The 16,192-nt window shown below is 34.3% G+C and overlaps 2 protein-coding genes and 1 pseudogene across 2 annotated transcripts; all 3 read right to left on the minus strand.

Annotated features, from left to right (window-relative positions):
• Window positions 1–953: 953 nt before the first annotated feature.
• anxa3a (annexin A3a) lies at window positions 954–4,316 on the minus strand. Its single transcript, XM_059550372.1, has 14 exons — window positions 4,213–4,316; window positions 3,845–3,871; window positions 3,693–3,743; window positions 3,466–3,553; window positions 3,231–3,325; window positions 3,038–3,151; window positions 2,785–2,875; window positions 2,627–2,706; window positions 2,489–2,545; window positions 2,005–2,098; window positions 1,814–1,909; window positions 1,640–1,698; window positions 1,446–1,568; window positions 954–1,179 (listed from the first exon to the last, which is right to left on the minus strand). Exons 2-14 carry the CDS (start codon window positions 3,857–3,859, stop codon window positions 1,120–1,122), a joined length of 1,023 nt encoding a protein of 340 aa, XP_059406355.1. The 5' UTR covers window positions 3,860–3,871; window positions 4,213–4,316; the 3' UTR covers window positions 954–1,119.
• Window positions 4,317–5,998: 1,682 nt separating this feature from the next.
• Window positions 5,999–9,154, minus strand: LOC132141125 (annexin A3-like; annotated as a pseudogene).
• A 1,667-nt stretch (window positions 9,155–10,821) lies between these two features.
• LOC132141124 (annexin A3-like) lies at window positions 10,822–15,393 on the minus strand. The gene is made up of 14 exons (XM_059550374.1): window positions 15,306–15,393; window positions 14,907–14,937; window positions 14,734–14,781; window positions 13,024–13,111; window positions 12,819–12,913; window positions 12,619–12,732; window positions 12,375–12,465; window positions 12,199–12,278; window positions 12,064–12,120; window positions 11,638–11,731; window positions 11,444–11,539; window positions 11,279–11,337; window positions 11,085–11,207; window positions 10,822–10,887 (listed from the first exon to the last, which is right to left on the minus strand). The coding sequence occupies exons 2-14, from the start codon at window positions 14,919–14,921 to the stop codon at window positions 10,828–10,830; spliced, it is 1,020 nt and encodes a 339-aa protein (XP_059406357.1). The 5' UTR covers window positions 14,922–14,937; window positions 15,306–15,393; the 3' UTR covers window positions 10,822–10,827.
• Between the last annotated feature and the right edge of the window lie 799 nt (window positions 15,394–16,192).

Raw genomic sequence — 16,192 nt, forward strand, 5'->3', positions numbered from 1 at the left:
GAAACAGAGGACTAACTGGAGTCTGGGATTATTAGATGGGATTAATGAGGATCTTCTGTTCCCTCAGGCTCTTCTCCACCTCAATACAAATCCACTCCCCTGACTGTGTAAAGTTTCATCAGCAGCAGCTCCCTGTGCCAATGATTCAACACTGTGCACATTGCAAGAACGCACAGATTTCTTGGTTATCTTTATCATAGAATGTGTGAAGTTATGGTTTTACACTTTTGGGAGCTGTGATTATGCAAAACTATCACATTTCTAATTAAAAGTAGAATCTATTGTCATTTTTATTACATTAACCAAGGTCCAATTTCTTCCCCTTTGTTCTCTCTTTTCTTTTCTCTTTTACCAAAAGTAAAGTCGGTATAGGTCCATACGATCTGCAGGAATATCTGCCTACAACTGAATCTAAAATGTGTTATGAAAACGGTTAAGGTCAGAATAAACAGTTCAAGCAGGAAACAAATGAACGGAGTAAGGCCTAATTAGAAAGTACTTTTTTTTCTTAATGACATTTACCGTACGTCTGGCAGACTGCCATCAATACTGAGAGAATTAAAATGCTGCAGGTAAATTCTGTGAAATTATAAAAGCAGAAACAGACATGGAAAGAACAGAGTGAACTTTGGGACAATGATTAAGAAACCAATAAATGTTATAAATCATTTTACTACATTATTTTGCCCAGACAACATTTAAAAGCACTCTGCTGATCCATATAATATCTGAAGGACAAAATGACAAAACATTAATATGCTAAAATAAATTTTTTGTTTGATCAAAAAAACTGAAATGCAGGAATATCCTTTATTGTTTTTAATATTCATGATTTATCAGAATTCCAACATTGCAATGTTCTAAATAATGTTGTCTATCAGCTTTTTTACTTGCCACTGAGTAATTTAACCCTATGAGTTATTTAGACAAAGAGACAGGAATGTTTTAAACAGCAATCAAGAATCAAAATGAATTTTACTCTGTGCCTTTACCTGCAGTAAACCAGCTATATAAGCTATCTTTTCTGAAAAAGCTTTTAACTTATATTTCATTTATATGTATTCATTTAACAGACATTGCAAAATAACTAAAAAGGACATCTTTAGTAGCATTTCTGGGTTAGTCTTCTCCTCCACAAATCATCTTCAAGCAATCACCATAGTTGCCAGACACGTCAGACTGAAATAAAAATGAGCAAAGTCACTCATCATAACATCAAATATTCATCAAAAATGAGTTTCATTTGCATGGAATTATTGACACAGATATGTTCATTGTCAGATATGGAGAATGGATTATGTCAAACCATCATCTGTGAATGTTATGATATCTTGAGGGCATGATTCAACTAATAAACCTGAAGATCAGGATGTGATGAAGTACTACTGGACTTAAGCATACAATGAACCTGTGCTAAAGTGATTATATGAGTGGAGAATACTTACACTTATTTCCTTGTAAAGTGAGCACTGATAGAGCTTCTTGAATTCAGCTCTGATGTCCAGCATGTCAAGCTCTCCACGGCTGACCATCACTCTGGTCAGTGTTTTTTCATCTGTACCTGCTCCCTGCAGGTTCACAAATAATCATCCATGTTTTACTAACTCAATGACAGACAATAATGTGCTTCTATTCGTACCTTCATGCTTTTGTAGAGTTTTTCAGCAAAGTATGCAGGGGTACTCATCACACACTTTACTAGAAGAAAAAAAAGGTTACTAGATTAAAAATATGTAGAGATAAAAAATATATATATAAGTAATCAAATACCAAATGCTTAGTGTATTTGATTTCATAATGAAAACATTTTTACCAATGGCAACCAGCAGATCCTCCAATTTTCCAGACATTTCCTTCTCAATGCTCTTTTGCAAAGTCTTGCCACTGATGTTTTTATATTCCAATATTGCTGTAATGCAACATGTCAAGTTATATTTAAAACACACCTGCCATTTCAGTTCCTATGCAAAATGTTTTTGCTTATTTGGATGATTAAGTTTGTACTTTGTCTCAGGTGAGGAATGCTCCTTTTACAGAGGATCTCAATAAACTTGGACTCATCAGTTCCCAGTCTCTTCTCGCCTGCTTGATAGAGGGCCTATGGAGGAAACAGAGAAGATGCAGGGGATCACACAAGTAAATACAACCTCCAACACAACAAATAACAAACCAGCACAGGACTACAAACACGGAGACTAAATAGGGCAGGTAATGAGGGAGACAAAAGTTAGAATCACTGAAACAATAATGAGGTCACAAGATGGGCGGGGCCAGAGAATAGACAGGAGAAAGCACATGGCACCAAACACAACACAAGCTATGTGCCTACACAAACACACAGTGTCCTCTGGTGGCCATCCTGGGCACACCAGCAGAACACTGTGACCGCCTGTTGTATTTCCATACCACAGATTAAATTTTTACTTAATCCTACTGAAAAAAGTTCCTGAAAGCATGGGTTAAATTCAAAGTGAATATGTTTTTATACCTTTGCATCCTCTCTAGCCTTGTCTGCATTCACGTTGGTGCTTTCATCCCTCGCGCCCTTACAATGAGAGACAAATAAAATATAATTAACTTCCAGACCTGCCTTTATTACAATAAACTGCTATAAGTATTTAATCACCTCTGCAAGCAGAAGGATGGCTTTGCCAAAATCCCCTGAAACCTCTGTCTTTAGGTTCTGTATCAGTGTTTTCTTTGTTACTATTGGGCAAAGGGAATGGAAGCAATTATACATTTTAGTAACTTTCACATTTTGTCACTACAGATTCCTCATCTCACTCTCAGAATATGCGGCAGACAGCTCCTTGATCTGTTTATTTGTCCGTGAGGCAAGTATTTCTATCAGGACGTTGGTGTCCGTTCCAGCCCCCTGAAAAACAACCCATAAATGTATTAGGAAAACAATGGAAAATATGCATACACAACAAGCAAAATATGTTCACATAGATATAGCTGAAATTTGTTTGAGATTATTGCTTAATGTCTCAATTTGTTCAAGATTTAAAATTAAAAATTAGGAAATGCGAGTTACTTTCATTGCTTTGATTAGCCATTTAGCATCATTGAGTGCAGGCGTTCTGGCGAGCGCAACAAGCAGCTTTTCAAAGTCGCCCCTGGTGTCGCCTTTCAAGTCATTTACAAAAATCTATGGTGTAGACAAAAAATTAGGCATGTGATAATATAATTTTCCTTAAATGTGTTTGAACAAGAGGACAAAGATTTACCCTCTTTGTGGTTTCTTCATATGCCCTTGAAATAGCCTGTTTCTGACTGCTGCTCCGGTGAGTCAGTATGTCTATCAGTGTCTTCTCAGTTGTACCTGTATGTATGTATATATATATATATATATATATATATATATATATATATATATATATATATATATACATTTATACACAAATAATACACTTATTGCATTATATATATATATATATATTGCAGTACTGATAGATAATGTACCTATGCCTTCAATTGCTTTACGCAGAGCTGCAACATCTTCACTGACGTTGAAGTCAGATTTGGCTTTAATTGTACCTCTCTCCCCTGGCTAAAAAGATCAGGAAGTTCAATCAATCAATATAACAAAAATGTGTTACAAGTTTGAGACAACTAGTGCCAGTCCAGTTTTACAACCAATTACACACACACACACACACATACACACTAATGCATAGTTGTTTGTTTACCGCTGATGCGAATGAAACAGGAGCAGAATTCGCAATACTTTGCAAGTCTTCCTGCAACACAAGAAATTAAATAAATAATAAACGCTCTTCAAATTTATATTCTCCACTTAAATAACAGATATGACTGAATGTTCCTTTAAGATTTTACTTACCCACAGGTCTGCCATTTTTGATTAATTCTAGTGTGATGAACAATTAATATATTTACAGTTCAGAATCCATAAGGTACATTGTTTTTCATATTCATTTTATTTTTATATACACAAAAAAGTTAAAGAGATTACAAAGACTCAACGACAGCCTAACAGAAAAAATAAGCTTTGAAAAAAAGAAAATAAAAATCGTGACTCCTGATTGACTGCAGCAGACACATAAACCGCCTTCTCAATTTCTAATATCTGGTTCGATTCTATATCAATGCGAAGTTAATCGGACTAAGACTCGGCTTTAAAAAATGTTAGGCCTACCTACGTTTAAATATATATATATATATATATATCTTTATTCAGTTTGCACTTACCTTTGCGATATAAATCAACACTGAACGTGTCTCCCTGTCCGGTTTAACTTCTCAACTGCTTCCTCAGGGCGTGTGCGACACGATATGTCACATTTTCACAAAAGACACATTCTTACGGAGCCTCTCCCTGCATGTACATTAAACGCGCTGATACAATATACCATTTGATTCAGTAGCAAAATTGCACTTTATGTAATTAATGATAATTTAACCCCTATCAATGCAATTTCATCTTTTATTATTATTCAACTATTTTTATTGATTTTAATTATTATTGGCTACAACAATCACAACCACACAAGCATACAGGCCTACAACACTGTTCTTAACTCACATATATGTTCTATAACTCATTATTGCTTTTGGTACCATTTAAATCCCCATGGTATAATATGGTATATTTTCTTTGAAAATGGGCTAATACTTGTTTTTAAATGCTCATCTTACAAAGTTACTCTCCCTCTACCATAGAACACAGTAAATATGTACCCAAAACTAATTAACTTAAAAATATTTATTCATGTTTTAGTCCAAGGCTAAACTGCCATGAGTAATTAACACTCCTTTATTTGTCCCTTTATTTAGTGTTATAGAATGATTCACTGATCTGGTAAAGCATAACACGTCCACCCTGTTATATTCATTTATAGAGGAAACTGGTATTTTTATTTTTTTTGTAATTTTGATAATATGGTTAATAAACATGTTAATAATCTTCCTCAAGGATCACTGCGCACTAGCTTGTTGTTCATCACATGAATAGCAATGGATGACTTTAACATAAAATGTTGTCCCTCCTGTTACTGTCCACCCGGTTAATGTTTTGCACTGTAACAGGGTGGAGCAGCCAAAGATAACAGAAGGGTTGATCTCTGTACTTTGTCCCCATGTCCCACTGTACCATGTTGACCAATACCATGTCATATTCACCATGTATTTTTGGGTGAATAGATAATGTTAAATAAGCAATGGAGATTGTAACATAACTACCTCCAAGCAATAAAACCAGTTCAATCCAACTGAATGACCTTTCTCATGACCTGCTCAAGCCATATCGGCTTTTATATATATCCAAAACACACTAAAATGACAAATAGTACTCACATTCAAGATATTGTACAAAAACTCAAATTAAATAATCATACATTAAATAAGAACAAAGTGTGTGCTCTACATGCTAGGAATATGTTTATTCATTTATTTATTTGTTAAACGGTACAAATACAAGTATCTAGTTGATTATTTTATCATAAATGATAGCACCTGCCTTCAGCCGAAATTTGAAAAACTTTTAAAACTTGAAACCAATATGAAACAAAAATACTACTTTCTTGATCAGTGTTGAAATAACAGGTTCTTTGGCATTTCAGTGGAGTCACCAATTGACAGCAAATCTGTAGTGATACAGAGTTGCCAGATATGAAAACACTGATGCGCACAATGTATGAAGGACGAAAAACACAAAAAAATAATAATTTATATAGAACGAAAAGATGTAATTACATAAAATATGCATATTTTGTTTCAAATTTTAACATGCATGATTCATCAGCACAATTTTAATGTTTCATGTTTTCAAGTAACTATTAAAGTCATGCCTGATGTTGCGAGGTGCCATCCACTACCAAAAACAGTTTTGGTTTAGACAAAAATAAAAAGTATGTTTGAAATATTGTAAATCTGTATCTCACTCTGTACCTTTATCTGTAGCAAACTGTAAATATAAGTGATATATTTCCTAATAAACCTGGAAAAATGCTATTGATAAAACCATTTTATAAAGTATAACAGGCTAGTCTTCTCCTCCACAGATCAACTTCAAGCCGTCACCGTAGTTGCCAGATACATCTGACTGAAACAAAGAACAGCAAAGTCACTCATCATAATCATGGAGACAGAGAGAGTGAAACCATCATCTGTGAATGTTATGATATCTCAAGGGCACGATTCAACTAATAAACCTGAAGATCAGGATGTGATGAAGTACTACTGGACTTAAGCATATAATGAACCTGTGCTAAAGTGATTATATGAGTGGAGAATACTTACACTTATTTCCTTGTAAAGTGAGCACTGATAGAGCTTCTTGAATTCAGCTCTGATGTCCAGCATGTCAAGCTCTCCACGGCTGACCATTACTCTGGTCAGTGTTTTTTCATCTGTACCTGCTCCCTGCAGGTTCACAAATAATCATCCATGTTTTACTAACTCAATGACAGACAATAATGTGCTTCTATTCGTACCTTCATGCTTTTGTAGAGTTTTTCAGCAAAGTATGCAGGGGTACTCATCACACACTTTACTAGAAGAAAAAAAAGGTTACTAGATTAAAAATATGTAGAGATAAAAAATATATATATAAGTAATCAAATACCAAATGCTTAGTGTATTTGATTTCATAATGAAAACATTTTTACCAATGGCAACCAGCAGATCCTCCAATTTTCCAGACATTTCCTTCTCAATGCTCTTTTGCAAAGTCTTGCCACTGATGTTTTTATATTCCAATATTGCTGTAATGCAACATGTCAAGTTATATTTAAAACACACCTGCCATTTCAGTTCCTATGCAAAATGTTTTTGCTTATTTGGATGATTAAGTTTGTACTTTGTCTCAGGTGAGGAATGCTCCTTTTACAGAGGATCTCAATAAACTTGGACTCATCAGTTCCCAGTCTCTTCTCGCCTGCTTGATAGAGGGCCTATGGAGGAAACAGAGAAGATGCAGGGGATCACACAAGTAAATACAACCTCCAACACAACAAATAACAAACCAGCACAGGACTACAAACACGGAGACTAAATAGGGCAGGTAATGAGGGAGACAAAAGTTAGAATCACTGAAACAATAATGAGGTCACAAGATGGGCGGGGCCAGAGAATAGACAGGAGAAAGCACATGGCACCAAACACAACACAAGCTATGTGCCTACACAAACACACAGTGTCCTCTGGTGGCCATCCTGGGCACACCAGCAGAACACTGTGACCGCCTGTTGTATTTCCATACCACAGATTAAATTTTTACTTAATCCTACTGAAAAAAGTTCCTGAAAGCATGGGTTAAATTCAAAGTGAATATGTTTTTATACCTTTGCATCCTCTCTAGCCTTGTCTGCATTCACGTTGGTGCTTTCATCCCTCGCGCCCTTACAATGAGAGACAAATAAAATATAATTAACTTCCAGACCTGCCTTTATTACAATAAACTGCTATAAGTATTTAATCACCTCTGCAAGCAGAAGGATGGCTTTGCCAAAATCCCCTGAAACCTCTGTCTTTGGTTCTGTATCAGTGTTTTCTTTGTTACTATTGGGCAAAGGGAATGGAAGCAATTATACATTTTAGTAACTTTCACATTTTGTCACTACAGATTCCTCATCTCACTCTCAGAATATGCGGCAGACAGCTCCTTGATCTGTTTATTTGTCCGTGAGGCAAGTATTTCTATCAGGACGTTGGTGTCCGTTCCAGCCCCCTGAAAAACAACCCATAAATGTATTAGGAAAACAATGGAAAATATGCATACACAACAAGCAAAATATGTTCACATAGATATAGCTGAAATTTGTTTGAGATTATTGCTTAATGTCTCAATTTGTTCAAGATTTAAAATTAAAAATTAGGAAATGCGAGTTACTTTCATTGCTTTGATTAGCCATTTAGCATCATTGAGTGCAGGCGTTCTGGCGAGCGCAACAAGCAGCTTTTCAAAGTCGCCCCTGGTTTCGCCTTTCAAGTCATTTACAAAAATCTATGGTGTAGACAAAAAATTAGGCATGTGATAATATAATTTTCCTTAAATGTGTTTGAACAAGAGGACAAAGATTTACCCTCTTTGTGGTTTCTTCATATGCCCTTGAAATAGCCTGTTTCTGACTGCTGCTCCGGTGAGTCAGTATGTCTATCAGTGTCTTCTCAGTTGTACCTGTATGTATGTATATATATATATATATATATATATATATATATATATATATATATATATATATATATATATATATATACATTTATACACAAATAATACACTTATTGCATTATATATATATATATATATTGCAGTACTGATAGATAATGTACCTATGCCTTCAATTGCTTTACGCAGAGCTGCAACATCTTCACTGACGTTGAAGTCAGATTTGGCTTTAATTGTACCTCTCTCCCCTGGCTAAAAAGATCAGGAAGTTCAATCAATCAATATAACAAAAATGTGTTACAAGTTTGAGACAACTAGTGCCAGTCCAGTTTTACAACCAATTACACACACACACACACACATACACACTAATGCATAGTTGTTTGTTTACCGCTGATGCGAATGAAACAGGAGCAGAATTCGCAATACTTTGCAAGTCTTCCTGCAACACAAGAAATTAAATAAATAATAAACGCTCTTCAAATTTATATTCTCCACTTAAATAACAGATATGACTGAATGTTCCTTTAAGATTTTACTTACCCACAGGTCTGCCATTTTTGATTAATTCTAGTGTGATGAACAATTAATATATTTACAGTTCAGAATCCATAAGGTACATTGTTTTTCATATTCATTTTATTTTTATATACACAAAAAAGTTAAAGAGATTACAAAGACTCAGCGACAGCCTAACAGAAAAAATAAGCTTTGAAAAAAAGAAAATAAAAATCGTGACTCCTGATTGACTGCAGCAGACACATAAACCGCCTTCTCAATTTCTAATATCTGGTTCGATTCTATATCAATGCGAAGTTAATCGGACTAAGACTCGGCTTTAAAAAATGTTAGGCCTACCTACGTTTAAATATATATATATATATATCTTTATTCAGTTTGCACTTACCTTTGCGATATAAATCAACACTGAACGTGTCTCCCTGTCCGGTTTAACTTCTCAACTGCTTCCTCAGGGCGTGTGCGACACGATATGTCACATTTTCACAAAAGACACATTCTTACGGAGCCTCTCCCTGCATGTACATTAAACGCGCTGATACAATATACCATTTGATTCAGTAGCAAAATTGCACTTTATGTAATTAATGATAATTTAACCCCTATCAATGCAATTTCATCTTTTATTATTATTCAACTATTTTTATTGATTTTAATTATTATTGGCTACAACAATCACAACCACACAAGCATACAGGCCTACAACACTGTTCTTAACTCACATATATGTTCTATAACTCATTATTGCTTTTGGTACCATTTAAATCCCCATGGTATAATATGGTATATTTTCTTTGAAAATGGGCTAATACTTGTTTTTAAATGCTCATCTTACAAAGTTACTCTCCCTCTACCATAGAACACAGTAAATATGTACCCAAAACTAATTAACTTAAAAATATTTATTCATGTTTTAGTCCAAGGCTAAACTGCCATGAGTAATTAACACTCCTTTATTTGTCCCTTTATTTAGTGTTATAGAATGATTCACTGATCTGGTAAAGCATAACACGTCCACCCTGTTATATTCATTTATAGAGGAAACTGGTATTTTTATTTTTTTTGTAATTTTGATAATATGGTTAATAAACATGTTAATAATCTTCCTCAAGGATCACTGCGCACTAGCTTGTTGTTCATCACATGAATAGCAATGGATGACTTTAACATAAAATGTTGTCCCTCCTGTTACTGTCCACCCGGTTAATGTTTTGCACTGTAACAGGGTGGAGCAGCCAAAGATAACAGAAGGGTTGATCTCTGTACTTTGTCCCCATGTCCCACTGTACCATGTTGACCAATACCATGTCATATTCACCATGTATTTTTGGGTGAATAGATAATGTTAAATAAGCAATGGAGATTGTAACATAACTACCTCCAAGCAATAAAACCAGTTCAATCCAACTGAATGACCGTTCTCATGACCTGCTCAAGCCATATCGGCTTTTATATATATCCAAAACACACTAAAATGACAAATAGTACTCACATTCAAGATATTGTACAAAAACTCAAATTAAATAATCATACATTAAATAAGAACAAAGTGTGTGCTCTACATGCTAGGAATATGTTTATTCATTTATTTATTTGTTAAACGGTACAAATACAAGTATCTAGTTGATTATTTTATCATAAATGATAGCACCTGCCTTCAGCCGAAATTTGAAAAACTTTTAAAACTTGAAACCAATATGAAACAAAAATACTACTTTCTTGATCAGTGTTGAAATAACAGGTTCTTTGGCATTTCAGTGGAGTCACCAATTGACAGCAAATCTGTAGTGATACAGAGTTGCCAGATATGAAAACACTGATGCGCACAATGTATGAAGGACGAAAAACACAAAAAAATAATAATTTATATAGAACGAAAAGATGTAATTACATAAAATATGCATATTTTGTTTCAAATTTTAACATGCATGATTCATCAGCACAATTTTAATGTTTCATGTTTTCAAGTAACTATTAAAGTCATGCCTGATGTTGCGAGGTGCCATCCACTACCAAAAACAGTTTTGGTTTAGACAAAAATAAAAAGTATGTTTGAAATATTGTAAATCTGTATCTCACTCTGTACCTTTATCTGTAGCAAACTGTAAATATAAGTGATATATTTCCTAATAAACCTGGAAAAATGCTATTGATAAAACCATTTTATAAAGTATAACAGGCTAGTCTTCTCCTCCACAGATCAACTTCAAGCCGTCACCGTAGTTGCCAGATACATCTGACTGAAACAAAGAACAGCAAAGTCACTCATCATAATCATGGAGACAGAGAGAGTGAAACCATCATCTGTGAATGTTATGATATCTCAAGGGCACGATTCAACTAATAAACCTGAAGATCAGGATGTGATGAAGTACTACTGGACTTAAGCATATAATGAACCTGTGCTAAAGTGATTATATGAGTGGAGAATACTTACACTTATTTCCTTGTAAAGTGAGCACTGATAGAGCTTCTTGAATTCAGCTCTGATGTCCAGCATGTCAAGCTCTCCACGGCTGACCATTACTCTGGTCAGTGTTTTTTCATCTGTACCTGCTCCCTGCAGGTTCACAAATAATCATCCATGTTTTACTAACTCAATGACAGACAATAATGTGCTTCTATTCGTACCTTCATGCTTTTGTAGAGTTTTTCAGCAAAGTATGCAGGGGTACTCATCACACACTTTACTAGAAGAAAAAAGTGTATTCGATAAAAAAAAAAGAAAGTAAATATTTTTGCATCAAATTCCAAATTATTTTGCATTTAGAATGTATAAATACAAATTGACTGTACCAATGGCAACCAGCAGTACCTCCAGATCTCCAGATATTTCCTTCTCAATGCTCTTCTGCAAAGTCTTGCCACTGATGTTTTTATATTCCAATATTGCTGTAACAGGACAGCAATGTCATTTATATATAAAGCACACCTGCCAAGTTCCTATGTGAAACACTTTGGATGATTTATTTGGATGATTAAGTTTGTACTTTGTCTCAGGTGAGGAATGCTCCTTTTACAGAGGATCTCAATGAACTTGGACTCATCAGTTCCCAGTCTCTTCTCGCCTGCTTGATAGAGGGCCTATGGAGGAAACAGAGAAGATGCAGGGGATCATATCTTACAGTATATATAAATAACATCATCTTTAATACAGGTGAAATGGTTTTGTTTTGGTGCCCATAGTGGATGGATTCAAGAGAACTGAATAATGTTGACTTAATTATTGGAATAAAAAGGAAAACAATAAAAAAAAAACTACGTTAAGGAGGTGTTTACATACATTGTCATTGTGATTACAAAGATCTGATGCAGTTTTTTGTATTCAAAACATTTTAATACAACATATACATTTATGCAAGATCTGTTGTGTTATTGTATAAAAGAGGACCTCATATGAAATTAGTTTTCTATACCTTTGCATCCTCTTTAGCCTTGTCTGCATTCACATTGGTGCTTTCATCCCTTGCCCCCTTTACAGGGAGAGAAAAACATAATTTAATATCCAGACCTGCCTTTATTACAATAAACTGCTATAAGTATTTAATCACCTCTGCAAGCAGAAAGATGGCTTTGCCAAAATCCCCTGAAACTTCTGTTTTTAGCTTCTGCATCAGTGTTTTCTTTGTTTCTATTGGGCAAAGGGAAGGGAAGCAACTAAACACTTTTGTAACTTTCTATATTCTATATGTAACTATATTTTGTCACTACAGATTCCTCATCTCACCCTCAGCATAAGCGGCAGACAGCTCCTTGATCTGTTTATTTGTCCGTGAGGCAAGTATTTCTATCAGGATGTTGGTGTCCGTTCCAGCCCCCTGAAAAACAACCCAAGAAGGGCATGATAGAAAAAGAGGGAAAAATCTGCCTCACATTGGTACAAAACATTCAAAATGCTCACATATATCACTAAAGTTTGACTCAGAACACTGTATAAGGTGTAACAGGGAAAATCAGGAAACATAACTTACTTGGATTGCTTTATTTAGCCATTTAGCATCATTAACTGCAGGTGGTCTTGCGAGCTCAACAAGCAGGTCCTCTAAGCTGCCCCTTGTTTCACCTTTTAGATCATTAACAAGAATCTAGACAAACAAATTAGCAAGATTTTCACATGACCAAAAAACACACACACATTCAAAATAGTATCAGAAAGAGGACAAAGATTTACCCTCTTTGTGGTTTCTTCATATGCCTTTGAAATAGCCTGTTTCTGACTGCTGCTCCTGTGAGTCAGTAAGTCTATCAGTGTCTTCTCAGTTGTACCTGGTAAGTGAAATTATTGTATTTTGATGGAACATACAACATATAAAGTGAATGAAACAAGAAGAATATGGAAATATATTACATGTACAGTATAATACAGTAAATTATACCTATGCCTTCAATTGCTTTACGGAGAGCTGCAACATCTTCACTGACATTGAAGTTAGCTTTGGCTTTAATGGTACCTCTCTCCCCTGGCTAAATAAGGAATAGCATTAAAAAAAAAACATTATAGTAATAATTTTGTAAATGGTTCTAAGCATTGGTACTTAGTTGTCACACTGGGAATTTGGTTATAACTATATGGTTTTAAGTCAAAAGTCTTCTTATAGGTCAAGTCCATTTTTATTTACCCTAACAGTTTTAAATGTTATTGATTACACTTAATGTTTACTTTTTTCAGTTGTTTAAAATAATGGGCTGTTTAATGGTAAGTTCCAGTAGGGTTATGAAGAGTTTGGTTCCAAAACGCTATAACCGCCATTAAAAAAACAAACAAAAAAAAAAAAGTTTCCACCAAAATCAGTATTGTTTCTGGTCGGTATTGAAAAGTCCATTTGTTATTTTACACAAAATATTCGCGTTATTGGTAATATTTGCTGCCTCTTTTCCAAACCGAGACAAGTGCCTGTCTCCATTTTTTGCAGAATGCGATATATCCGCTCAACCAATCACAGCACACCATTCCACACACTCTAAACAGTAACAACCAATCACAGAACACCATTCCACGCACTCTAGACAGTAATGGCGGTGCTTTTAATACACTCCGCATCATTTTTCCACTCTAATTTGTACTTTGTGATCAACAAACAAGGGCTGCACGATAAATCGCATGTGATTGTCATCCACATCTTGTCAGTTAAGCTGATTCTGTGATTAAAAGTCCCGTTAAATCTCCATCACAGGCTTTTGGATGGAGAGACATGTAATACACATAGCCGTAAATCACTGACAAGCTGCGCCATATCGCATTCATTAGATGAATCGCATTCGATTATAAACATGATATCATGTAGCTTGTCAGTGTTAGTATTTTTATTAATGCCATTTATGTCTTTTGTTAATACGGCACATAGCACTAGTCAACTAAATGAATGTAACATGGCAAAGATGAATGCACTTTTGGAAGTTGAATGTCAGGGAAATATCATGTTTGAATTTCTGTGGTCTAATGTTGTTCATGTTCTCGTTCATGATGAAAATTTATTTTGTTGCTGTAATTTATTTAGCATTAACAAGATGACCCTTTGAATTCAATTCAATTCAAGTTTATTAGTATAGTGCTTTTTACAAATACAAATCATTACAAATCAACTTTACAGAAAATTACGTTTCTACAATATTGAGAATAAATATAATAAAATGAATTCATTTCGGAAGCGATGACAGATGGATCTATTTTTAGTGCAATGCCTGTATATAAGTATTTATTATGATATAATATAATTAGTATTGACCAAGTTCAGAAGCTGTCATATGTGGATCAACTTAAAGGTACTAAGTTGTGTATTCTATTAATAAAAATAACTTTCATATTGATTCAATGGATTTATTGCATTTTGGGGAAAAAAATTATAAAACATTTATAATAAATCTTTAAAGATCAAAATCTGGATTGAAATGTTTTGTGTTATTAAAACCTAAAGGTGCTATGTGAAAGTTTAAAACAGAAAATAGTGGTTTTCATCATAACACTTTCAAAACATTTTTACTCAAATTAATCAAAATCGATTTATTGCGTTTTGGAACCAAACTCTTCATATATATATATATATATATATATATATATATATATATATATATATATATATGCTTACCGCTGCTGTGAAAGAAGATGGGGCACGAGCAAAATTCTCCAAGTCATCCTGCAATACAAGAAAGACCCTCCTAAATATTACACACTGCACCTTTAAATCTGCAAATTTGGTTTAAACAATTTTTTTTATTATTTGCTTGCAGGGAGTGCAGTCATTTGCAAAATTTTACTTACCCACAAGTCTGACATTTTGATTGGGAGGATTCTATAAACAAACAAATTCACAGTTCAGATTCGATTAATTTAGATTTAGTTCGATCGATTACTATGATTACTATGGTCATGGTTACACAGTCATGCAAAACTCATATTCAGGATAATCTATTTCATTCACATTTGCTTTTCTTGCCTTCACTTTTATTATTATTATTATATATATAAAAAAGGTTAATGACTTCCCTCAAAAATATACTCAACAACAAACAAGTTTCGACAATGGCACTATCGCCTAACTGCATTTCTCTCCATTTAAAATATACTGGCCATCGAGTGGATAACCAATGCTTAAGTTATGTTAATTAAACAAACATTTATAATTAGTACTACCTACATATTTTAAGTCTTAGCTCTTACCTTCGCGATACAAAGTAATAGACAGAGTGGCTCTCTGTCTGGTTTAACTTCTTCTCACCTGCTTTTCAGGGCGTTAGAGACATGCCACAATCACAAAAGGAATGCATTCTTACAGAGCCTCTCCCTTATTGTATAATGCCATTTCAAAATATACAGAAGTCTTTAATACGTTTACATCTATTTCGCTTTTTTTTAAATGACATACAAAAGTATAATGTTTTACCCTTAGATTAGATATAATTTCCTTCCGGTTATTTAAACAAGTATTCAGTGTAATGGGTCCAAAACTTGTAAATTTGATCAATAAATGCTTTGAGTTAGGAGTTGTTCTGGACTATTTTAAAACATGTCTCAGTACACCTTAGACTTAAGAGGCCTAATTTAGACGTCTCTGATGTGTCAAATTTTAGAACTATTTCCAACCTTCCATTTTTAGCAAAAATTATAGAGAAAGTGGTTTTTCATCAACTACAAAGTTTCTTGGTCGATTACAAGATTTTGATGCATTCCAATCAGGCTTTAGAAAATTTCACTCCACAGCTCTTTTAAAAGTGTGCAATGATATACTTTTAGCTACCAACTCTGGAGATTCTGTAGCTCTGGTAATTTTAGACTTGAGTGCTGCTTTCAACAATGTTAGACAGCCACAATGTTCTTCTGGTCCACTGAGAACTGGTAGTGGGCATTAGAGGTTTAGCTTTAAATTGGTTCCAGTCTTATTTTACCTTTGACCTGTGGGGTGCCTCAAGGCTCTACTCTAGTGTCCATTTTATTTATATGCTTCCCCTCGGATCTATCTTTGAGCAGTATGGTATAAGCTAACATTGTAATGAAGATGACACACAAATATATATTTGTGAAACATAATGGATTAGACCTGGTGACCG

This window comes from Carassius carassius, chromosome 5, assembly GCF_963082965.1.
Source record: "Carassius carassius chromosome 5, fCarCar2.1, whole genome shotgun sequence".
Classification (NCBI taxonomy): Eukaryota; Metazoa; Chordata; class Actinopteri; order Cypriniformes; family Cyprinidae; genus Carassius; species Carassius carassius.

Excerpts from the sequence above, each read along its gene's own strand:
- anxa3a (XM_059550372.1), bottom strand. Across the intron at positions 3,554-3,692 it reads CTGTTTCATTCGCATCAGCG|CCAGGGGAGAGAGGTACAAT; the intron begins GTAAACAAACAA and ends TGATCTTTTTAG. Across the intron at positions 3,326-3,465 it reads TAAAGCAATTGAAGGCATAG|GTACAACTGAGAAGACACTG; the intron begins GTACATTATCTA and ends ACATACATACAG.
- LOC132141124 (XM_059550374.1), bottom strand. Across the intron at positions 12,121-12,198 it reads CCATCTTTCTGCTTGCAGAG|GGGGCAAGGGATGAAAGCAC; the intron begins GTGATTAAATAC and ends CTCCCTGTAAAG. Across the intron at positions 11,208-11,278 it reads AACTCTACAAAAGCATGAAG|GGAGCAGGTACAGATGAAAA; the intron begins GTACGAATAGAA and ends GTGAACCTGCAG.